General features: G+C 37.5%; 1 protein-coding gene across 1 annotated transcript; it reads left to right on the top strand.

The window, feature by feature from the left end:
- The first annotated feature begins 22,912 nt into the window (after window positions 1-22,912).
- On the top strand, window positions 22,913-24,415 carry LOC145038978 (akuammiline synthase 1-like). The gene has a single exon (XM_078987159.1). It carries the CDS (start codon window positions 22,934-22,936, stop codon window positions 24,278-24,280), a length of 1,347 nt encoding a protein of 448 aa, XP_078843285.1. The 5' UTR covers window positions 22,913-22,933; the 3' UTR covers window positions 24,281-24,415.
- The last annotated feature ends 1,996 nt before the right edge of the window (window positions 24,416-26,411 follow it).

Here is a 26,411-nt window from a genome sequence, read left to right as displayed (position 1 = left end):
TTGGATCTAGGCTTTCTAATAAACATGCTTTTGAATCCAAGACTTCTAATGGCTAATTAGGTTAAACAACAACATTAAAACAGATCTAGAATCATACCTTTGAGTTCCTTGTTGATCTTCTTGTCTTGGAGCTTCTAGAGTCACAATTGTCACTCCTCTAATGGCTTACAAACACCAATAGCAAGCAAGATGATTTAGGAGAGAGGAGAGGGGAGGAATTCGGCCAGAGTATCCTTGCTTAAGGTTGTGTGTCGAATCCCCTCACCCATAGGGTCTATTTATACTTGTAGACTCCTTAAGGGTTTCACCCTAAACCCTAATTGGATAATCTTCTCTTAAGGCTATCCAAATCCATTCCATAGATAACCCTATGGACGATTTTGAGCTATCCTAAAGCTCTTAGAATCCGTCCAAAGTCAACCATAATGGATTTACAGTCTAAAGCTTAACTATCAAACAATTGACAGTTTATACCCTCTTATTTAATTAATCTCTTTAAGTCACCAAATTAATACCAATTAATTTATGACTTATATTAATCAAATAGCTAAATATTATTTCTTATAATATTTACTCTCTCTTAACAAGTCATCCTTCAAGTTGCTATGGTGAAGGCAACCCAAAAGGACCATGCACAACCGAATATAGTTACAGCCTTAGACACTATTCCAACAGTCTCCCACTTGGATAAGTCTAGTAGCTATACAAGTACAATTCGGTTTGCAATCGTAGCTCTCAAAGACGCTGTCAACTCTGATCTAATCAATCTTGTCCTTTAGATAAGGGATCGTACAGTCCTCTGTTAGATATCATGCTGACAATCCTATGGAATGGTTAGTCTAGCATTTAGATTTCTCGATCTTCGATTTATTTGACATAGAACTTAATCGAACACATCAATTCAGTTCTGACCGGGCCCGACACATAAGTCAAATCAAATCATCGAGTGGCCAAGATATCTCTTCTATCCTCTTAGGATAAAATTTACAGATAAACTTCGACTTATATGCATTTACTTATTCATTAACCAACTATACACAACAATGCGTTTTATAACATCAAGTTACTGATGCGTTTTCGCATTATCAATGCACAATCAATTAACAAATAATAAACCATATATCTAGGTTTTAAGACCATATGATATTATCATCTTGCGATCACCTTTTATATCGTATTCCATAAGGTGATTCCAGCAAGCGCGGGTTTATTCCAATGCTCAAAACCAGTTCATAAGCACTCATGAACGTTGCAGCAACTCTTGCTATGTCTAACACCATTTAGACACTCTACACACCAATTCACGACAATCTTCATTCATATCTACTCCCAACATATGAACGATTGTGGACCATTTGAATAATTCGATTATTCCTAATAAACTCAATTATTCTGGAAGTCAAAACATGCAAAGTGAAACAATAGTTAAACAACTAACATGTGATAGTAACTTTACTCATAAATAAAACTTCTTTATTTATTCATCAAATGTCAATTACATTTATCTATTATACGTTTCTAATACTATCTAATCTATGCTAATATCATCCTTCAGCCCAATACTCCTAGCATGCTGTAAGTGCTTAACCCTACTCAGTCCCTTCGTAAGCGGATCTGCTGGGTTATCTTCTGATGATATCCTCTTCACTACGAGTTGTCCTTCTTCTACACGATGTCTAATGAAGTGATATTTTCTGTCGATATGTCGAGATCTACCATGATCCCTCGGTTCCTTGGTCAAGGCAACCGCACCTTCGTTATCACAGAAAATCTCCATGGGCTCCTTTATGGCCGGCACAACTCCAAGATCACCGATGAAGTTCTTCAGCCATATTGCCTCCTTCGACGCTTCGCTCGCTGCGATGTACTCTGATTCGCACGTTGAATCAGCTACGGTTTCTTGCTTGGAACTTTTCCATGTCACTGCTCCTCCATTTAGGGTAAAAACCCAGCCCGACTGCGAACGATAGTTGTCCCTGTCGGTTTGAAAGCTGGCGTCACTATACCCTTGCACCTTCAAGTCATCACTCCCTCCAAGGACTAAGAACCATTCTTTCGTCCTCCGAAGGTACTTAAGGATGTTCTTCACCGCAATCCAATGTTCTTTGCCAGGGTTCCCTTGATATCTGCTAACCATGCTCAAAGCGAAGGCTACATCAGGGCGAGTACAAGTCATAGCGTACATGATTGAGCCAACTGCGGAAGCGTATGGTACTCGGCTCATTTCTGCTATCTCGGCTTCGGTACTCGGACTTTGAGTCTTACTCAACTTGGCATTTCCTTGTATCGGTAATTCTCCCTTCTTTGAGTTTTCCATACTAAAACGTTTTAGTACCTTCTCCAAGTAAGTATTCTGACTAAGTCCAATTAGTCTCTTACTATCCTTATTCCCAAAATGTAAGAAGCCTCTCCGAGGTCCTTCATAGCGAAGCACTTCCCGAGCCAGGACTTAACCTCCTGCAAAGTCGGGATGTCGTTTCCTATGAGTAATATGTCATCGACATATAGAACGAGGAAGCTTACTACACTCCCACTGGCTTTGACATATACACAAGATTCGTCTTCGCTTCGTACAAATCCAAACTCTTTGACTTTCTCATCGAAGCAAAGATTCCATCTGCGAGACGCTTGCTTAAGTCCATAAATGGACTTCTCAAGCTTACACACTCTATTCGGATGCTTCGGATCCACAAACCCCTCTGGCTGAGCCATGTAAACATCCTCAGCCAACTTTCCGTTAAGGAAAGCGGTCTTGACATCCATTTGCCAAATCTCATAATCATGAAATGCGGCAATCGCTAGCATCACTCTAATAGATTTAATCTTCGCAACTGGTGAGAAGGTCTCATCATAGTCAACTCCGGGAGTTTGAGTAAAGCCCTTCGCAACCAATCGCGCTTTGTATGTGTGTACGTTCCCATCCACGTCGGTCTTCTTCTTGAAGATCCACTTGCACCCTACGGTCTTACGTTCGGGCACGTAATCAACCAAATTCCAAACTTGGTTATCGTACATGGATTGGATCTCGCTATCCATCGCCTCTTTCCATTTCGCAGACTCCGGGCCTGCCATGGCTTCCTTATAGCTATTAGGTTCATCAAGATTTACTAGTGTACCATCACTAATATACGTGTCCCCTTCGGTAGTAATATGAAAACCATAAAACTGGGGATGAACTCTAACTCTATCGGAACGTCTAAGAGGTAAGGATTCGTCAATCGGTTCAACCGGAGTTTCCTCCTCGGGTTGAATGCCAGCGGTAGAGGTTCCTTCATCTATCGATTCTTGAATCTCTTCAAGTTCGATTTGCCTCCCACTGTCTCCTTGGCTTATGAGTTCTCGCTCTCGGAAAACTCCTCTCCTCGCAACAAAGATAACATTATCTTTCGATCTATAGAAGAGATATCCAAAGGAAGTTTGCGGGTAGCCGATGAAAATACATCGCTCACTTCGAGGTTCAAGCTTGTCGTGAGTATCTCGTCTTACGAAAGCCTCGCAACCCCAAACCTTGATATGTGCCAACGAGGGAGCTTTCCCCGTCCACATCTCGTGAGGTGTTTTGGCAACCTTCTTAGTAGGGACTCGGTTAAGGATATGGGTGGCAGTCTCTAAGGCATACCCCCAAAAGAAGATAGGTAGTGAAGCACGACTCATCATAGAGCGAACCATATCCAATAAGGTTCGATTACGCCTTTCTGCCACACCATTCAGTTGCGGTGTCCTAGGAGGCGTCAATTGCGAAACTATTCCACACTCCTTGAGATACTCGTGGAATTCAAGACTTAGGTACTCTCCTCCTCGATCGGATCGAAGCATCTTGATTTTCCTGCCCAATTGATTCTCCACTTCATTCTTGAACTCCTTGAACTTTTCAAAGGTTTCTGACTTTTGCTTGATTAAATAGATATACCCATATCTACTATAATCATCGGTAAAGGTCACATAGAAGCGGTTCCCATCCTTCGTGGTTGATCTAAAAGGTCCACATACATCGGTATGTATTAGGTCTAATAGTCCCTCACCCCTCTCACAAGTGCTCGTGAAGGGTGACTTAGTCATCTTTCCAAGCAAACAAGACTCGCATGTGTCATCTTCCCTAAGGTCGAATGACTCCAACACTCCATCCTTTTGGAGTTGGGCTATGCGTTTCTTGTTGACATGTCCAAGACGACAATGCCACAAGGATGCTTTATCCATACTAGTGGAAGAATCAATATTCAAAACATCATTTCCTAAGTTATCAACAATCATGATAGTTTCATATATTCCATTACATGGTATAGCTTCAAAGTAAAAGACACCATTTAGATAAGCCAAAATAGAACCATTCTCATTATTAAAAGAAAATCTAAAACCTTGTCTATATAAACCATGAAATGAAATGATGTTTCTGGCCATTTCTGGCGAATAGCAACAATTGTTCAAATCTAAAACTAAACTATTCTTAAGCACTAAAGAATACACTCCAATCTTGGTCACAGGCGACGATCTTCTGTTCCCCATGATTAGATTGATCCTTCCTTGCTCCACATCCCTACTTCTTCTTAGTCCCTGCACATTAGAACAAATGTGATAACCACAACCGGTGTCAAGAACCCAAGAAATAGCATGATTAGAATCGTTAGATTTGATTGCATATATACATGCGAAAGATGGCTTGATCTTTCCTTCCTTGATGGCTTGCAGGTAGTCCGGGCAGCTTCGCTTCCAATGTCCTATCTTGTGGCAGTGGTGGCACTCTGCCTCCTTCGGGTTAGAGCAGGGCTTAGAGGGATCAACTTTGGTCCCACTAGAAGAGGAACCATCTCGGGCTTTCACCTTTCGATAGTTATTTGAAGAAGCTTTCCTCTTCTTTCCCTTCCCTTGACCAATAGCCAAGATAGGAGCAGCAGACGGATTGGGAGTTGGTGCAACAGACTTGTCCTTGAAATTGCTCTCAGCAACCCTCAAGAGACCTTGGAGTTTACGTAGAGTGACCTCCTCTTTGTTCATGTGGTAGGTCATCCTAAATTGATTATACATTGGAGGCAAAGAGTGAAGCACCATGTCGATCGCCAAGTCTTCGCCGAAGTCAACATTTAACTTGCGAAGGCGGTCGACATACCTTTGCATCTTTTGCAAGTGCACGGTAAGAGATTCTCCATGACCCATCTTAGCGGAAATCATGTTAGTGAAGATCTCGTAACGCTCTTGTCTCGCGTTTTGGTGGTACCTCTCCAACAAGTCTTGATGCATCTCGTATGGATACATGTCCTCGTAGGACTTTTGGAATTCGGAGTTCATGGTGGCGATCATGATGCAATGTACTTTCGTCGCATCTCGCTCATGAGTTTCAAAGGCGGTGATTTCGGCGGGAGTAGCAATATCGGGGTTGATTTTCTCGAGCTTCTCGTCGAGGACATACTCTTTATCCTCATAGCGAGCAATGGTGCGAATGTATCTTATCCATTCGCCAAAGTTCGTTCCATCGAAGGTGACCTTTTGGCAAAGGCTCATCAACGTGAAAGAACTAGCAGCAGCGTTGTTTGCGTTTGACATCTATAGAAAGGACAAAGATAGATTAGAATAAGAATCCCCAATTATCACCCAATAAGAAAAATTAGGGCTAGGATCCAACAATAACATTTACATACTAGAAAAGGGATGCCGTAATCTATTATGCAAATAAATTGAAGGTAAGTGAATGACGATTCACTAATTCTCCATCACAAAACTTAAACTTTTGGTCCTAAGTGTTTTGAGAATTACTAGGTTCGGATGAGATTCATTGAACTATTCAATGGCATGTTTAAATCTCGATATGCCCCTCTTGTTTGTGACTGGGATGCCGAGGATCACAAAGCGGGTGTGAATTACCATGCAAATTTACATGGTGCCTTCATTGTTACGATCACCTATTCGATGTGCCGGTAAACCACACACGCTCCATCGAACTATGATAAACAATGAATCACCCTTTGCCACCTTCGCTTAGAACCAATTAGTGTGCCGGTAAACCACACACGCTCCACTAACATCTTAGCAAGGTGCAAAGTGTAATTTCATGGGATTGCATCAATTCACTTTTCCTAAAGTAACTAAGATTGGGAAATTTTAAAAAAAAGGTTTAGTTACTTCGTATTTCTTATTATACTTTTAATGAGAGGATGAGGTTGCCCTATCCTACCCGTTCGGCTAACGACCCTCCACCAATCAAGCGAGCGGTGGGTGTCAGTGTACACCCATTAAGCGCCATTTTATAGGCCGCAACCTTATACCCACCTTATAGATCGGCTTCGTGAATGAGGCCTACTAACGGTAAGACTAGCATTTAGTTATACATATATATATTATACTATTAATATCATATTAGTATAGGGTTGTATTTTAAACTTTTAAAATCTAGGGATTGAAATTTAAGTTGTCTAAATTAGAACTTTTAATCACAAATATAAATTTCAAAACTATAGGGTAGGTTTTAAACATTTAAAACATGGAGGATCAAATAACAAATAATTTCAATTAACAATTAATATCTTAATTATCTTTATTTGATTTATCTTTGATTTCTTTGAAGATAATTACCAAAAAATAATCAAAATAATTAATTAATTATCATATAAGGAAAATAAATATTTAATTAGTTGATAATTACCTTTAACTAGATCAAGATAACACTTATATTTATCAAGAAATCGGATTCATATTGATCTAATTAGTTTATGGAAAGTTTGGATAAGATAAACACAAAGAAATCCCGAATCTGGCCCTTCCTGACGCTTGGACTCGCCGAGTGCACAAGGGGACTCGACGATTCAGGCCTACTCGACGAGTCCACCTTGGAACTCAACGAGTCAGTGACTCAAAACCCAAAAATTCGAATTTTCCAGGTTTGTTTCAGTTATTCAAGCAACAATTTAAAGAAAACCAATCTAGGCTCTGATACCACTGTTGTGTTTTAGCCATATGAACTTTCCTATGTGCGCATGCAAAACCCTATTGCTTGGATCTAGGCTTTCTAATAAACATGCTTTTGAATCCAAGACTTCTAATGGCTAATTAGGTTAAACAACAACATTAAAACAGATCTAGAATCATACCTTTGAGTTCCTTGTTGATCTTCTTGTCTTGGAGCTTCTAGAGTCACAATTGTCACTCCTTTAATGGCTTACAAACACCAATAGCAAGCAAGATGATTTAGGAGAGAGGAGAGGGGAGGAATTCGGCCAGAGTATCCTTGCTTAAGGTTGTGTGTCGAATCCCCTCACCCATAGGGTCTATTTATACTTGTAGACTCCTTAAGGGTTTCACCCTAAACCCTAATTGGATAATCTTCTCTTAAGGCTATCCAAATCCATTCCATAGATAACCCTATGGACGATTTTGAGCTATCCTAAAGCTCTTAGAATCCGTCCAAAGTCAACCATAATGGATTTACAGTCTAAAGCTTAACTATCAAACAATTGACAGTTTATACCCTCTTATTTAATTAATCTCTTTAAGTCACCAAATTAATACCAATTAATTTATGACTTATATTAATCAAATAGCTAAATATTATTTCTTATAATATTTACTCTCTCTTAACAAGTCATCCTTCAAGTTGCTATGGTGAAGGCAACCCAAAAGGACCATGCACAACCGAATATAGTTACAGCCTTAGACACTATTCCAACATGAAGATCCTTTGTTAAACGACTAATAGAAAGGAGGTTGCAATCAAATTTTAGAATGTATAACACTTTGGCAATTTTAATCCCATTAGGTAAAGTCGAGATTCATTTTCCTTCCATTAGAACATAATCACCATTGGGTATGACGACATGTGCCTCATCATTACAATTTATCTTGCCTTCAAGGAGATTATGATTTCTGGTCATATGTTCAGTTGCACCTGTGTCAACTACCCAAGATTTACTTCTATGTATTTTACCTGCCATCTTTGCCATATTGACATTTCCTTCATTAGAAATGTGTTTGATTAATTTATAGTACTGCTCACTCATGAGACCCGATATGGGGCTTGATTCCGTATTATCTAAGGCTGCATTGGGTCGTTATTTTTATTTTTTTGCCTTTGCTTGGCCACCATTCAGGGTACCTAATCTTCTGGAAATTAATAATCGTCTTTTTGTGACCATTCTTCCCACATAAGGTACAATGTTCTTGTTTCGTTGTGTTTTTGACTCGTTTTGTGTTGGAGTCATTCGTCACCTCACGATGATTTTGCGCATAACTTTGAAAGGCAGCCGCTTCGTGTATTGGTTTCTTTGTAGTTGTAACAGATCTTTGTGGTTCATTTTCAAAAACAAGATGATAAGTTATTCCTAACTATAACGACCCAAATTTCCAAATAAAAATTTTCATTTTTAATTAATCAAAACATTCCCATAAAATATGAAATATCCATGACAACTGTTTTCAAAATCCATAACATCAATATTTTATTTCGAATATCAAATTGTCCCCATATAAAATGTTGGATAGTGCACGCTGAGCCATCAAACCTTTCCCTTGCCCTTAGGCTCTGATGTACCTGAAACAATCAACAAACTGTAAGCTAATTCTTAGTGAGTTCCCCAGAGCGTACCCCATACAAACAACATAATCACATAATCCATATTAGCTATAAAAGCTACATATACCACAAGTCATGCATACAAACATATAAGGATGTCGTGGGCTCCTACCAAGGTCTTACTCTAAGATGCCATGGGCTCCTCCACATGGTCTTACACTTGCCAGAGGCTCCCCCATGGTCTTTAGTTGGAAAGCTATAGACTTCCCAACATGGTATTGTTGGGTTTTGAGCATTCTAACACTCCTAAGTGTACATGCAACCCTAAATACCTTGGATCTATGTTTTCTCTATTATACATGCAAATATCAACTTTCCAAGGTATTGTTCTATTCTAGCATACTAAACTTTGAATAACACAAGTTAGAATAACATACCTTTTATTAGTGCTTGTCTTCATCAAGCTTGAGTGCCTAGTGCCCCAAGTGTGACACCTCAAATGGTTCACACAACACCAAATACACTTGGAATAACTTGAGAGAATTCTACACTTCATGAAAAACGGCTAGCCCTTTTCTTCACACTCTAGTGCCGATTTTGTCAAGAATAATATCTTTATATAGTGTTACAATTAGGAAAAACCCTAATTGTCATGACTTTCCATTTCCTTGGATCCATGGGTTCAAATACACCATGGAGCATCATATGGGTTTTGGCCCAACTAGATAATCCATGGAGCATTAGCCCACTATACAAGTATGGATGATTTACACAATCAACCCATATATTTAATTAGTCTTCTTTTGATCACTTAATTCATCCTAGATTAATTCTTGATCAATACTAATTAAATAATCTTATTATTCTTATTATTAATATACTAGAACTTATAATATATTAATAACCATAAGTGTCTTATTTCTCTCATTTTAGTCTATCCAAGTGCATGATGTCATGCAACCCAAATGGACCATGCCGGGTCAGGTCAAGTCTTACCAATTATAGTTATGGACTTAGACATTAATCCAACAGTCTCGCACTTGGATAAGTCTAAAACTATTATTGCGTATGACTTCAGGAACCAACTGGCAATCGTAGCTCTCAAAATCTTCTGTCGAACTCTGACCTTGTCCATAAACGCTGACCTTTGTCAATGACTTGTCCATTCGATAAGGGATCATATATTCCTCCATTCTAGATATCATATGGACTGAGACATGGATTATAATCATTCTCTCTGTCCATTTGTTGTTTCCCGATTTCCGATTTATGACGACTGACTAATTGAACAAATCAAATCAGTCCTGGCCCGGCCGAGCACTTCCATTTGTCATCATCAAATCATCGAGGGGCCCATAGATATCGCTTTTATCCCGATGGTAAAAGGAATGGATAAACTTCAACTCATATGGCTTGTTCTACTACATGTTGAATCATACACAAAGACACGTTTTATAACATCGAGTTACCAATGCGTTTTCATGCAATCAATGTCCTATCAACTCATAGTAACAACTCATATCTCTAGGTTTGAAGAATATAAGATATTATCGTCTCATGATCACTCGTGATAAAATCCATGAAGTGATTCCAATGAGCGCGGGTTGAATCCAATACTCAGAACTTATGAGTACTCATGAGTGTCGTAGCCCTTTGTCCAACATCTTAGACCTCTACAAGCCAACCCATGACAGTCTTGATTCATATCTACTTCCAACATATGACCGACTGTGGATGGTTTGAATAACTTAGTCATTGCGGAAGAATAACCTAGTTTATTCTGGAAGTCAAAACATGCAAAATGAAACACAAGAATAATTGAATCCAGTATGGTATCAAAACCTATGAGCATAAATAAAACACCTTTTATTTATCACCATATGATTACACATTATTCATTGTATACTGTTTCAACTATCAACTATATTCTTGAATTTAAAACAATAGTTGTCCCACGCTCCAAGCATGTACACTATGTTTTTCTAAACACTAGTCATGTCATACACCAAGTATGCATACTATGTTTGTCTATGATCTTTACTTTGTGAACTAGATCAATTGAACATAACTTCAATGATTCTCTTTTCACACTCCCAAATCCATACTGCAAATGCAAGAATTCCAAATTCATGCCATTTACTGAAATCTGTTAGATTCTAAACTTATATGCATTGATCCTCTTGTAATGATTATGCACAAAGTCATAAAGACTTGACAACAAACATTACAGAGCATTCCAAAGGAGATCAACATCTTGGAAACATCCTTCTTGCATTAAGTTTCCTAATCTTAAACAGATTGAAAATTCTAACTTTGAAACATTTCCATATTCCATTTTGACTATCACTTCTGAACAAGAGTTGCCTCCTTACAGATTATGTCAATATGGTCCTTCCAGAATTATCACTATACTTCCAACTGTCCTTAAGCAACCAATATTTGGTAAACCTTAGATTGTCCTCGACAATTGTTTAATCCTTTTAGTCATATCCAGTTCTAAACCTTTTCCCTTCTTAATCCCCCAGGCATTTGGAAAATTTTAGAAAGGATGAATATAGCACATGTAATCGATCCTATATCCGAAGCACATGGGACACGATTCATGATGTCTCACATAAAGACTAAACCAGTCTTTTTCTATAACATTTCCATTTCTATTTGCCAAGTTCTCATAATTCAGATTATGAAAAGGGATGTCGTAATCATAATCGAATTTAAGAACGCAAATAGTGAACCCATATACAGAATTTCCTTATGTTGAGCCATTCCAACATGAAATTCATATATATTTCCTTGACTAAATGATTAAAACCTCACGATCTAAGCTTATAGATTTGAGATGAAGTATAATTTCCTATCCCTTAATTATAGCAAAACAACTTTTCCCAATTGAAACCTTTTTGTTTTCTATAATTAACATTGCTAACTTGCAATACTTATCATAATTATCATGCTCCCACTAACATGATGATTATTAGCATAACACTTATGCTCCCACTAGCTTTAACATGTATTCAGAAATCAGCTGACTTTCTTACCAAAGTTCAGATTTCTGATACTAGATTGTTTTGATAAGACTTTATCAAAATCATACACCTTCCCTTAGATAGCACACTTGTGTGTCTAAACAATTATGAAGAGGGATGTCGTAATCATAATGCTTAGACCTTTTTGCCACTTCTCACAAGTCCAAGTTAGTGTGCCGGTAAACCACACACGCTCCACTAACGACTTTGTGAATGCAAACATCACAATTACTATCTAGCTAAAATCTACTTAGTGAAAGTGTTTCCTCACCATCATTTTCATGAATCGGAGAGAAACCTTATGACACTTAGATTTAATGGTGTATGTGTTCTTATCCATGTGAATTGTCAAAATCATAGTCACAAGACAAGGATAATGACAAATCCAAACTCATATGGACTGAACTCAATCTTAACTTCTTGCCACCTGGCAGCTCAAGGGCCTGCCATTGCTTCCAAGTTGTTGTGCAAATGAGGCCTGCTGCTCTGGGCCCCAGCTGAACACTACACCCTTTCGGGTCAATCTGGTGAGAGGAACAACAATCTTGGAGAAATCCCTGATGAACCTCCGATAATAGCCAGCCAACCCTAGAAAACTCCTGATCTCAGAAGGAGATTTCGGCACCTCCCAACTCATTACCGCCTCGATCTTGGCCGGATCGACCAAAATCCCGTATTGGTTAATGAGGTGACCAAGGAACTGCACCTCTCGTAACCAAAAATCGCACTTGGAGAATTTGGCGTAAAGTCTCTCCGATCTTAGCACGCTGAGGATCTCCGCAAATGCTCCTTATGCTGCTCCCTGGACTTTGAATACACCAAAATGTCGTCAATGAACACAATCACTGATCGATCCAGCATCGGTCTATATACCCTGTTCATGAGATCCATGAATGCTGCAGGCGCATTGGTGAGCTCGAATGGCATCACCACGAACTCGTAATACCCATAACGAGTCATGAACGTTGTCTTCTGGATATCCTCCTTGCGCACCCTCATCTGATGAGATCCAGATCTCAGATCAGTCTTGGAAAACCAAGATGCTCCCCTGCAGCTGATCGAACAAATCATCGATCCTCGGCAAAGGATAACGGTTCTTGATCGTTAACCTATTCAGCTCTCGATAATCTATGCACATTCGGTGCGAACCATCTTTTTTCTTCACAAACAGGATCGGTGCTCCCCACGGTGAGCTGTTCGGCCGTATAAACCCCTTCCCCAGCAGCTCCTGAAGCTGCGAGGATAACTCCTGCATCTCTGGAGGTGCAAGGCGACAGGGCGCCCTGGTGATAGGTGCTGCCCACAGAATCAAATCAATGCGAAACTCCACCTGCCTCTCGGGAGGCACACCTGGTAACTCCTCAGGGAAAACATCCGGAAATTCACACACTATCGGGACCTCCTCAACCGCACTCAGTCTCCCTGCACCAACCCTCGTATCCGTCACATACGCTACAAAACCACTACACCCCTACTGTAGACTTTGCCTCGCTCTAGCAGCCGAAAAAAATGCTGAATCGGTACGGGTACCCTCTCCTTACACAGTGAGAACTCCCCCACTTGGGTCTTGTATAGTCACCAGCTGTCGCTCGCAGTCGATAACTGCTCCAAATCTGCTCAACCAATCCATGCCTACGATGACACAGACGTCCCCCATCGTAATCGGGACCAAATCAATAGGAAACTTTACACTGAAAATCTCAAGTACACATCCTCGAATCACCTCCATGGCATATACTGCTCTCTCGTCGGCGATGGAAACTCTCAGAGGTCGACTCAACGCCTCTTGACTAATGCTGATGTGCCGACTGAAAGCCAATGATATAAAAGATCGACTCACACCCGAGTCAAATAACACAAAAGCAGGTACATAATTCACAAGAAAAGTACCTACGCATATCATAATATAAGCATAAAATCTTAAACATTAAATAATTACATGAAAGAATACATACCAGCCACGACATCGGGTGCTGCGCGGACCTGCTCCGCAGTCAACTGGAAGGCTCTCCCTTGCGCCTTTGGTACCTCGGCCTTCACTGGCCAGCTCTCAGTAGCTCTGATAGCAGTAGGGGCAGATCCCTGTGGTGCTCCCTGGGTAGTCCCTCGCAACAGCGGACACTCTGCCTTCCGGTGTCCGGTCTGGTTGCAGTGAAAACACACTACAAACCCTTTTGGGCAGTCCTTGGCCATATGCCCCTCCTTGCCACACTTATAGCAAGATCCCGCTCTACAAACTCCATCATGACCCTTGCCGCACTTCCCACAAGTGTGGCCCTTCTGGCTCCCTACTCTGGGATGAGCGGGCTTGGCCCGCTTGGCTGCCGGCTGCGACTGTGCCGGTCGCCGATCTCTCCCCTGAGACTCCGCCTCCTCCATGGCCTGAGTCTCTAGCTCGATCTCCCTCTTCTGAGCATTTGCCTGAAGCTTGGAAAATATCCGGTATGAGGAGTTCGCCATGAACTCCTGAATATCTCTCCTCAAAATACTCAAATAACGGCTCATTCGTGCCTGCTCAGTAGACACGTGTTCAGGGCAGAACATTACCCTCTCATGAAACATTCTGGTAATAGCTGTAACAGACTCCGTACCTTGCTTGAGGGTCAAAAACTCCTGTGCCAACCGATCTCGTTCCACCAAGGGAACGTACTCATCACGAAACATGGTGGTGAACCTCTCCCAGGTTACCGCAGCAAGATCTGCTGGAGAAAAGTGTGCTATCGCGAACTTCCACCAGTCCTTCGCCCCTAGGCGAAGCTGGTTCAACGCAAACCGAACCCTCAAGTGCTCCGGACACGAGCAAGTATAGAAGCATCCCTCAATGTCAGATACCCATCTCATCGCTGCAATCGGATCTTGCGTCCCATCAAACTCTGGTGGCTTCGTGTTGCTGAACTCCCTGAACAACAATGAGTCACCCCCTTGCGTCCTAGCAGTAGTGACGGCTGCAGTGGCCGCTGCGACAGCAGCCTCAGAAAGAGTGGCATAACGCTCGTCAAAAGTCTCAATCAACGTGGTCTTAATAGACCCGAACATCTCTGGTATCTCTGCCCTGATGGCCGCAGCCACCTCCTCATGGATGATCCAACGGATCTCCTCATCACTAGTCTTGCTGCTCTCTTGCATAAGTCGTGTCCTCACCATGATCTACCTCTGAAATACAACATACGATATATTAGAAATTCATTTGAGCATACTCACACTCGATAACGCATCCCTCCTTGATCTCTGGCATCCCGAAGATTCTTAATTGAGTTGTACACCGCCCCGGTGTTTTCAGTAGTATGGGCCCAATACTACTGTCCGCACTGTATCAATGTACACCCCAAGTCCTCCTCTTAGGATCCCAAGTCCCAAGTACTCTATTATGCATAATCCACTCTCTATAGATCTCTCATAGCTCCTCACTGATACCTACTCACTCTCAAGCATCTCATAGCAGCTCACTTTCCCCTAGGCTAAGGCATCACAAATTAGGCCACCCTAGTCCTAATAGGAATACCTAGCCCATTCTAGCAAGAGAATACATCATATCAATCTCATAAACATATAACATAAAGGTATTTTGGGAAATCACCGTTCGGGCGCTGACTGATCGTACACACGTCTCTGCTCCGTGTTTCTCTAAAACTCTTTTACTTCTTTTAGAAACTTGGTTCTCTTTTGAAAATATTTTCCAAATCCTCAGTTTGAGTTCAAATACTCCCGAAGGTGTACCCGAATCCCTCAAACCAAGGCTCTGATACCAACTTGTAACACCGTAAATTTCCAAAACAATTTTTTGCAATTATAAAAACATAATTCATTTGTAAGTCATAAAAACATCATTGTTTGAAACTCAATTTATAACATATAACAATCCCAAGATCTCATAGCATAAAAATCCCGTGTGTGTACTGATCAAGCCGGCGCCTTCCCACGATCCTCACTACTACCTGAAACACATCACAAAACACTGTAAGCACAAAGCTTAGTGAGTTCCCCAAAATACCACATATAACACATATTAGCCACTCGAGGCTATAACTCTGCAAGCATGCACAACATAAATCACATAGAATAATGCAGTGCAACAACAATATATCACATAACTCTATTTACCTACTCAAGGTAAAGTATAGTGAGAAGACTCACCTCGCGTATCTCGGTAAATATCTGTCTCGGAATAAATGTGATCTAGCTTCCGCCTAATCACACAAAGTAATATACTCATAAATACAACTGAACTCAATCCTAAATGTCAACAAGGTCAACGGTTAACTTTGACCGGACTCGGCGAGTCTATATGTGTCCACTGACTCCCTTGGACCTTCTCTTGACACGCCGAGTACTTCTTTGACTCGAAAAGTTTCACCTGGCATAAATCGCGGGGCCACCACGACTCAACTCGCCGAGTCTCAAGAACAACTCGGCGAGTTCCGGCTTGACTCATTCCCCCCCTTGATTCTCTCTGACTCACTGAGTCGACCCCTCAACTCGACAAGACCACTCGCTGAGTGGTTACGGGCAAACTTCATGCTACTCGCCGAGTCTATTCTTCAGACTCGGCGAGTGCATGTCATGCATAAACTCAAACTCGCTTCTGAGGTCAGATCTATTCCATACAATCATAGATCTGGCCTCCCCAAGCATGATAATCACGTAAAGTCCAAACCTTGGTTCTCAAACAACAACTATTTGCTCCTAAATGATGTTTTAGCCCCATATCTCATAACTCTAGGTCAAAACTCCCATGAATCCTCATAAAGGTTAAGGAATAAAGCTTCTCTGGACCTCTATGGATCCCATCTCAAGCCTCATCACAAATAAGGACGAAATGGACATCAAATCTAACCAACAAAGGGGTCAAGAAACCCTAAACCCCCATGTTCATCATAACAACAGAAAAGGAAGCCAAAATATACCTCCAAAATGATGCTCTGAGCTCCAAAAATCGAAGGATGTCCACCTCCCTTGCCTCCTCTTAGCTAGAATCTCCTTTGCCTTGCCAAACCAAGCTTCAAAAGTCAACAATGGCCTCTTCTCTCCCCCAAAACGCTCAAAAGTTCTTTAGGGTTGGTGGCCGCAAATGACGGCCATAAGCCCCTTTAAATAGGTCTCAAACCCTGGAAATTAGGGTTTCATTAAACAGTGTGGACTCGCCGAGTCCAGACGTGAAGCCGCGCACAAAACTGCGATCCTACTCGGCGGAGTTTAGACTCCAACTCGCCGAGTCCCTCACAATCCCCCAAAAATAAAAGAATAAAAAATAGTACCTGAGAATTCGGGATGTTACACTTTATATGACCTTAATTCCTTAGCTTTATAAGGCATATTTTAAAAAAAGTACAAGCTACTTTTCTCACGAAAACCTTATTTTTTTTCAACTCATTCAATTTATTCAATTTTTAGTTTTAAAATAAACACAAACTAATAAAAAGTATACAAAACTAATTTACAAAGTATTAAAAACATACAAAACTTATTCATAAACTAACTAAAAACATACAAAACTATGTATAATACAAGTGTTGAAGGCTATTGTACAAGTGTTGAAACATGAGAGAGAGTAGAGAGATAGTAGAGCCATCGACAGGTTGGTATACCCATTGGCATCGAATAAACTTTAAGCCTGCTTGACCCACTGCTTATCCAGAATCGCAACTCGCCAATACCGCCCCAACCCACTCCCAATCCGAACTTCGACTTCGTTCTCCTAATAACTACAATCATATGTATAGGCTCATTGATTTTCTATGGTCAGGACGATATAAATAATAATGCCCCTATATTTGTATTGTACAATATACCAAACACATTAAGTAACGACTATTATAGAACAAATTGTAATATATGTTTTATTTAAAATAAAACTAGATAAATACAAACAAGAATTGTAAAAATTAACCTAAATCCATATAAATAGAGAAGATATTAATATTATATGAAAATAATCAATACTTAATAGAAACTAGTATTTGGCAATCAGGCTTTATTTTAATTGAAACTGGAATTTGACTATCAAAATTATGTGTATGAAAAGTAATCAATTAATCAATAAAATTAATATTGGGCAATCAAAATTATTTTAACATAAACTGATATTGGCAAACAAAATCGTCGCATAAAGTATTTCAAATACTACTTGGCTAGAATTTGGGAGCATAACATCAAATTTGACTCTTAAATTTGGATACTTTTGTCCAGTACATAATCAAATATCACAATTACAAGGGTATTTAACAAATAAATTAACATACACTAGACTAGGCTTTTGGCAAACAAATTCACAAATACACTCACAAATACACTCTAATATGTGAGTACTTCAAAGAGTAAATTACACGTATGGTTCCTATTGTTTTGGGTAATTTGCGTATTGGGTCTATAACTTATTTTTTTAACTCGGAAAATCCCTAATGTTTGTTTTTATTACGCACTTGGTCCCTATTTTTTGTTTTTGTTTCACGTTTGGTCCTGTCTTACCTAAAAAGACTATTATTTTAATAGGGAAAAATGGTATGGTAGGTAGGATAATATGAGGGGTTGTGTTTGGGGATGTGTTTATTTAAATAAGTTAAAAAATCAAGAGCAAACTAGTTTTTTTAGGTGAGATAAGGACCAAGCGTGTAACAAAAACAAACAGTAGAGACCTTCCGAGTTAAAAAAATAAATTAGGGACCAAACATATAAATTACTTTAAACCATAGGGACCATTCGTGTAATTTACTCAAAAACAAATTTACAAATACTTGAATGACATTTGACAAATTAATTCATTGCAAACCAGTTTATAAATAGACCAGTATTTGGCAAACATGTTCAAAATTTCAAGAATTTATGCAGTTACAAAATCCTAGTTACACATATTCAATCAATAATTTTCAAAACATAAAAACCATTTAAATTTTAACATAAGGGAAATTATCATCAAAAGCAAAAAAATGTCAAAACACTATACAGTATCCAAGCTTCAACTATGAAATTACATCAATGCCCCAAATGGTCATCTCCTTGAGTTATCAAAATCCAATATTTCAATCTGAAGACGAAAATCAAAGATAGGTGTTATACTTTCAATAAAAATTAATAATCACGGAGATAACCACTAATCAGAAAAACAAATTACAAAACTCAAGAAACTGAAAAGGTATACATCATAGATTCAGAACTGCGAACTTTTGATTTCAAAATCAAATTTGCAGCATAGATTGGAACTCCTATAGGCTACAGTCCTGTTCTTGAAGCAAACCACAACTCTAGAATCAGAAGAATAAGATAGCGTATTTTGAACAAAACCGATATATTTTGAATAAAACGGGAATCAGAAATAGGAGAATAGACAAATAAATAGATCCTTTTAACCGAAGGCTTCCAACCGACAAATTCCAAGTATGGAGTTCCAACTTTGAAAAATCAAACATCAGTCGAATCGATATATTTATAAAGGAGTTGGCTAAAAAGACAATCATTTTTACCATATGGACACCCTAATTAATTTTTTAAATATTTTTATTGATTGATATTGTATTGTTTTCCGAAAAAACTGATTATAAGTAGTTAATTATATGTTGACTTTTTTATAAAAATGTCAATGAGATGTCTAAGAGGTGTTTTATTAGCATCACTCATTTATAAAACCAAATGCTTGTATGTCTTGTCTCCCTTTTTGAGGTTGAGAGTCAATCAATTTAGAGAAGTAGTTGACTCCTCGAGAGTTCATTTTTCTAGGCATTTAACAAATCACGAATGTTGATAACATCTCTAGCGTCGATTCGTGCCCTTGTCGTGCGTCAGTATTCCGTTTTGTGTCGAGAGAACTTATATCATCTCTATTGGTCTAAATCATTTGGGCCAAATTGATATATACATTATTACTTAGAGTAGATTACATGAATGGTCCCTATGGTTTGGGGTAATTTGCACGTTTGGTCATTCACTTATTTCTTTTTTAATTCGGAAGATTCTTACTGTTTGTTTTTGTTGCACGTGTGGTCTCTGTTTTATCTAAAAAAAACTATTTTGCAATTGATTTTTTAATTTATTTAAATAAATACACCCAACCACATTTCCATCTCACCTCACCATGCCTTACCTATCCCACCTTATTTAAATAAATTAAAAAATCAACGGAAAATAGTTTTTTTTTTTTTTTTTTTTTTTTAAGTATGATAGGGATGAAACGCGCAACAAAAACAAACTGTAGGGATCTTCTAAGTTAAAAATTTAAGTTAGGAACCAAACATGCAAATTACCAAAAATACCATTCCTGTAATTTATTCTATTACTTACCACCTTTAATATTTTGTTGCCTTGGAGTCTTGGACCTTAGCCCATCTTGCCTTGGTATTGGGCCGGGCTTAACCTACATGGATTAAAAAAAATACATGGTACTAGGGCCCAAAACAACAACTAGAAGAGTATCTAAACTAATAAGCCAAACATCAACATGGTACTAGAAATAGTTGGACATTTCACATTTTAAATAATACAAATGCCCAATGACACTTAAAACACAATAATGCAAATCATGGAGTGGATATGTTGAGGACTAGCAAAACTAGAAAAAATCCACCCATAATCAGCTTGCTAACAGTAGCTTTGTGACAGAATAGGCAGTAACATCTACGTTCTTAGTGCCCAAATCTACCAAAATTGCATGAATAACTAGAAAAATACAAAGTATGGTAACGAAATTTCACAAGAATTATCAACAATAACATTTACAACATCATAATCAATAGAAGAGTGAATGTATCGAAGGTCTAAGAGTTTTAATTTAATCTCTTAAAAAGTGTTACGGGATATAACGTCTTTAAAATTCCCGATTCTCTTGAACATGAGATAGTCTCTTTCTCTCTAGATATGGTAGATAGTGCTCGTGAGAATAAGTTTTATGATAATGATCCATACACCTTTCCCTTTAAGGATATTTTGGAGGTGGGTAATAATCTCTTCCAAAGAATCATGGACTACAACCCAATCACTAGAATACAACGTCATTTTATACCAGATCAAACTATAGAATTGACACTCAAAGAAAATGTGATTATGAGATTCCAATTCAAAGTTACGAAAACCACAAGTAGGATCCACTTAAGGATCCCATGTTTAAATTCTATCCTTCATCTTCAATCGCCCCTTAATAGGAAACCAAAGGGTGAAAGCATGACGTAGGATGTTCTAACTAAACCAAATAAGGTGATGCCAAGATAAGAGTAATAGACTAATAGTTTGCCAAACACTCTTAACATAGGATAAAGAGACAATTCCATCACGAGAGCACCAATGCACCTTGTTTAATTGATCTTAGATGTTATTCATAGAACACAATGAAAGCAAATTCACCCCAAACATACTTTGTACGAAAGAGTTATAAAGATTTAAAGATAGAAGGAAATTCGCAATCAATGCTGTAATTTTTGCCGTCAAGATCCCAAAATGTCGTTTGAAAAACCAAAAAAATCGGAGATGGACATGAATTTTCACAAATAGTATCTGCAAAATTCATGGCTATTCAAGTTATTTTTAAAATTTTCTTTTGCTATTTTGTAATAAAAAATTTAGAACATAAAACTATTATACGGTCATTTTTTTCAGAAAATTAAACAAAGAAAATATTCATTGATGTTTTTATTTTATATTCTCAAAGAAAAAATTCATTGATGTTTTTATTTTATATTCTTTTAAAGGAAAGAAAATTCGATGTTCAATCTTTTGAAAAGAAGAATTCCACATCTGGCAATCAACGTATACTTTTGACTTTTGAGAATTCCAATTTCGTCCCTCCAATATTTGAGGAAATGACTTGAAATTTCCAGTTTTGTCTCTTTTCAAACCTGTTCAAATTCTTGGGTAACTTCCTATTTTTTATTTTTTTTATTTTATACTTCCAATTTTTTCTCTGATGTTTTAGAAAACCTTTTTTCAGTTCAACCGATTTGATAATTGGTTTCCAGTTCAATCTGATTTTCAGAATTTTATATATTTTTATTTTCCTGCATACATACAACATGATCCATCTTCAAACATTAATAGTACACATAACCACAAAATTACATCAATCCAACTATTCAATTTGCTAAGGGTGAGCATATTAACCGAAAAACCGAACCATAACCAAATTAACCAATATAACCGAACCATTACTAAAATATATGGTGCGGTTTCTAATTTTGATTAACCGAATACATATGGTTCAGTTATGGTTTTCATCTAAAACCGAACCACTATTAACCGAACCGAACCGAATCAACCAATAATATTAATAAATATTTTTATTATAATATAATATTAAATACCCCTTCTCTCCATCTCATTTTTATTGTCCACTTTTTACTTTTGAAGTTTTTATATTTCAACTTTAATCTTAATTATTTTTGTTTTTCATATATAATATTTGATGCAAAATATATACATGAATTGTATTTTAAATGTTTTTTCATTTTATAAGTTTTATCAAGTAATTTATAACATAAATAAAAATATTTAAGGTTAAAGTTGAACAATAAATACAAGTCAAAAGTGAACAATAAATATCAGGCGTAAGGAGTATATTATATGTAATTATATGAAGAATTAAAAATTTAAAGGGTAATTATCTAGAATTAAATATGATAAGTAATCTTCTACAATACAATTATATATACATAATCATTCACTTTTTATAACAATGGACTTTACATTTTTTAATTTTTATAGAAAAGTATTTTTAATTTTATGTCATCTTTGACCATTATGGTTAACCAATATTAACCATTAACCATAACCATTAATCGACAAAAACCTGTTATCCAAAACCAATATTAACCGCTACCCAATGGCTATTGAAATACATTAACCAATTGTAATGGTTATGGTTCGGTTTTGACCAATAACCGAACCAAACCGCTCCATACACACCCATACAATTTGCTTTTGAAATGAGTTTAAGTGGGCGAAGTAAACTCCAACTATCTAAATCTAATAAATGTTCAAACGTTTTTTTACGATAAGACCGGTTCAACCAAGTTTTTAAAATAAAAACTGTTATTATTTTTTGGAAAGGGATCTTCCCTAACGAGGGTTTCCGGGCCAGCTTTCGAAAAAAAAAAAAAAAAAACTGTTATTATCTGCTCAATAAATTGGTATAAAACCAGTTATAACTGAACTGTTCATTTATCCGAATCCTGATTAAACCAGTTCGAATCGGTTTTTAAAACATTGCGTTTCCGATATCCAAACATATCATTTGAATATATCAATTTTTACCCTTCTCTTACCTTCACTTTGAATATTTCCAGAGTTGTACGTGTATCCTCCAAGTCTAAGCTCCACTTTGTTGACCAGGAAATTGGAAATTTTTTCAATATTCGCACCTTGCACGTTAACTTGTGCTATATCATTAATACTTGCTTTCTTCATAATCGTTATTAGATTCTTGTTTGGGAAGATGGTGATGATTGGCAACCTCATACGATTTAGTAGAAGGCAGCTTCACACAATAGTCTCAAGAGAAATCATCAAACCCTCTTCTCCAACCCCTTCCCACCTCAAAACTTACAATCTTTCACTGATTGATCAAATCGTACCCACCCTATTTGCACCAATAGTCACATTCTATCCAAACACCGGTATATATCGTGATAAAACAACTCTTGACCTCAAGAACTCTTTATCACAAACATTAACAAAATACTACACTTTCGCTGGTAGGATTAATGCGAAAGTGTCACCATCCTATGTAAATTGCAACGATAAAGGAGCAGAGTTCCTTGAAGCAACTATCGATACAACGCTCTCGGATTTCCTTCAAAACTCAAAGCGTGAAGATCTCGACCAATTCTTTCCACATGGTCTAGTAAATTATAACTCCAACCATGGAGATGATCAAGATCTTCAAAGCGATGAAGTGACACCATTGGAGGTTCAGGTCAACCATTTTGAATGTGGAGGAGTAGCAGTGGCAGTATCGTTATCCCACAAGGTTGCAGATGGAAGTAGTTTGTTTCATTTCCTGAATGATTGGGCTAAAATAACACGATTTGGGTCAACAGCAGAGAAACATGAAATCATCACTGACCCCGAGTTTATTCAGTTTCAATACATGAACGTAAAGTCTAAGGGGTTAGTCCTTGAGAGATCGGATGATTGTGTCACAAGAAGCTTCGTGTTCCCCAACTCAAAGATAAACGAGCTTAAACTCGAAGTCAAAGCCATGACTGCAGAATCTGGAGAACCCATTACAAACCCTACTCGAGTCGAAGTTTTGACTTGGTTACTTTACAAGTGTTCAGTGGAAGCAGCTAAGAGAAATAACTCAGGCTCTTTCATACCCATTGGTGTTGGCCTCATAATAAACCTAAGAAGCAATATGATCGAGAAGCTTCCTGCAAAGACTATTGGAAATTTTGTCTTACCCATGGAGATTCTTACAAAGAACGAAAGTGAAATGAACCCGAAGTCATTCATTAGTGAGCTCAGGAAACAAAAGATGCAATTTCAAGCGATAAGAAATATAGAAACTGCCTTTGGTATTCTGTTGGAAAAAGATTTAGAAGAAGACCTAAAAAAACATGCTGCCGTTTATATCTGTTCAAGCTTGTGTGGATATTCTGCATATGATATTGATTTTGGGTGGGGAAAGCCCATACAAGCAACCCATGCTGGAGATCTAAGAAAAGATAGCTTTATTCTGATGGATGCTCCGAACGGAGATGGTATTGAAGCACTCGTGTGTTTGGGAAATCAAGACATGGACATTCTACAAAGTGATCCTGAACTTCTTAACTTTTGCTAGTTTTCTTATAGGTTTTACAATACGATTTCCAATTCAATTTGTTTATCTGTTATTTATTTATTTATTTATTTATTTTTATTTTTTTTGCCAATTTGGATGTTTCATATCAAACCATATTTTTGTAAGCAACTCTAAATGTCAATGATATCGATTTTTATTAATAAAACATTTTTACCAAAATCAAAGCCGACTACCACAAAGGCTATATTTTGTGTATTAGATGAAAAGTTAACTGATAATTAAAAAGCTAGCTGTTAAATAAAAAGTTAGCTAATAAAAAATAATGTTTGGTAAAACTAGTTGAAAAGCTAGCTTAAATATATAAAATTACATAAAAAGATATGTAAGAGTATGTATTCTATAATTCATGCATGGGTGTATTTGGAAAATTTTAAAAAAGCTCCTAAAAAGCTAGTCTAGTTAGTTTTTCAAAAAATTAGCTTATAAATTACTTTTTTGCTTACCAAACACAACAAAATAAAAAAAATAAAAAAAAACTCAAAAAATAAGCTAGTTTATCAGCTAGTTGTGACGCGCTAAAGACTGCCAAAATAACAGCTTTTTGAACATTTACCATGACATGAATATGCATTTTAATTTGCTGAATAGGATTTTGTGATTCACGAATTAAAAGATTTGTAATTATCTCCTACGTATTAGTTATTATCTTTTCCTTTTAAGTAACAATGCCACCACAGGAGGAGATGATGCAGGCAAATCCGGAACTAGAGAAGATGATCGAATTGACACGAACTCATTATATTACACACATACATCTGAGTTAGATGCATGCAAACGACGTTCTCACTGATGGGAATTATGGAGACTAGGCTCAAGAGATGAAGAGTTTCCTATTTGTAAAGAACAAGATGGGTTTTGTAGATGGGACAATCAAACTACCAGAAGGTGATTTCCTTGATTACATGAGGTGGATGTGTTATGATGCTATGATCAAGGGTCGGCTCACCACGACGATGGAAAAGACGATCAAATCGAGTGTTAAATATGCAAACACAACAACGGAGATGTGGGGTGATCTCGAAGAACAATTTGGTAAAGAAAGTGCCCCTTGTGCGTATGAATTGAAACAAGTCCTCACCACAACTCAGCAAGAAGGTAGTTCAATATTGGCTTACTACACTAATATGTGAGGGATATTGGACGAAATTCAGTCTGTGTTGCCGACTCCGAAGTGCACATGTGACCTTGGGAAAAGATTGAATGATGCTAAAGAAAAGTAACAACTGTGAATTTCCACTACAAGAAAATTTCAATTTAGCTATGGAAAAAATTTCGTAGCAAAAAGCTGAAATTTCTTAGCTAAAGCTGAATAACTACGAAATTTGCTATGCAAATTATCAATTAGACTTTGTAGCTATATTTCTTGTAGCAAAGTGTTTAGCTACAGAATTATAATTTCGTAGCAACTTTGATATAACAGTTTCTACGACATTATTTTGTTGCAATTTTAGTTCCATAGCATTTTTGTAGCATATTCCATAGAAAATTTTCCGTTAACCAATTTCGTAGCAATTTTTCCGTAGCAAATTTCATAGCGATTTTTCCATAGCCAATTCGGTAGCAATTTTTCTGTAACCAATTCCGTAGCAATTCTTCTGTAGCCAATTTTGTAGCATTTTTCTGTAGCAATTATTTCATAGAAATCCTTTCATAGCTAATTCTATAGCAATTATTCCATAGCAAGTTCTGTAGCAATTCTTCCATAGCAAGTTTCATGTCAATTATTCCATAGCAATTGTTGCATACAATTATTCAATGAAATTCGGTTATTCAGTTTGATTATTTTTATCATTTTATAAAAATACAATTAATATAAAACCAAAAGTAATAAAGTATTTATATAAAAACTAAAAGAAATATCCAACACATCAAAAAACACATATTTCGAAATCAAAAGTCGCTACAAATTAAACAAAAAACACCATTCGATACATAATATTCTATCACCATATTTGTATGTTGCTTTCATTGAAATGTTGGATTACCTTTCTTTTCCATTAATTATCACCATATGCTCACCTCTTAATATGAATTGTGACAACTTTCCTGAAATAATTGGATGGCAAATTACAAAAAATAGCAATGTACTTATGTATTTATACCAATCAAG

This window comes from Lactuca saligna, chromosome 4 (genome assembly GCF_052625555.1).
Source record: "Lactuca saligna cultivar CGN05327 chromosome 4, ASM5262555v1, whole genome shotgun sequence".
Taxonomy (NCBI): domain Eukaryota; kingdom Viridiplantae; phylum Streptophyta; class Magnoliopsida; order Asterales; family Asteraceae; genus Lactuca; species Lactuca saligna.
This window is presented reverse-complemented; position numbering and strand designations above follow the sequence as displayed.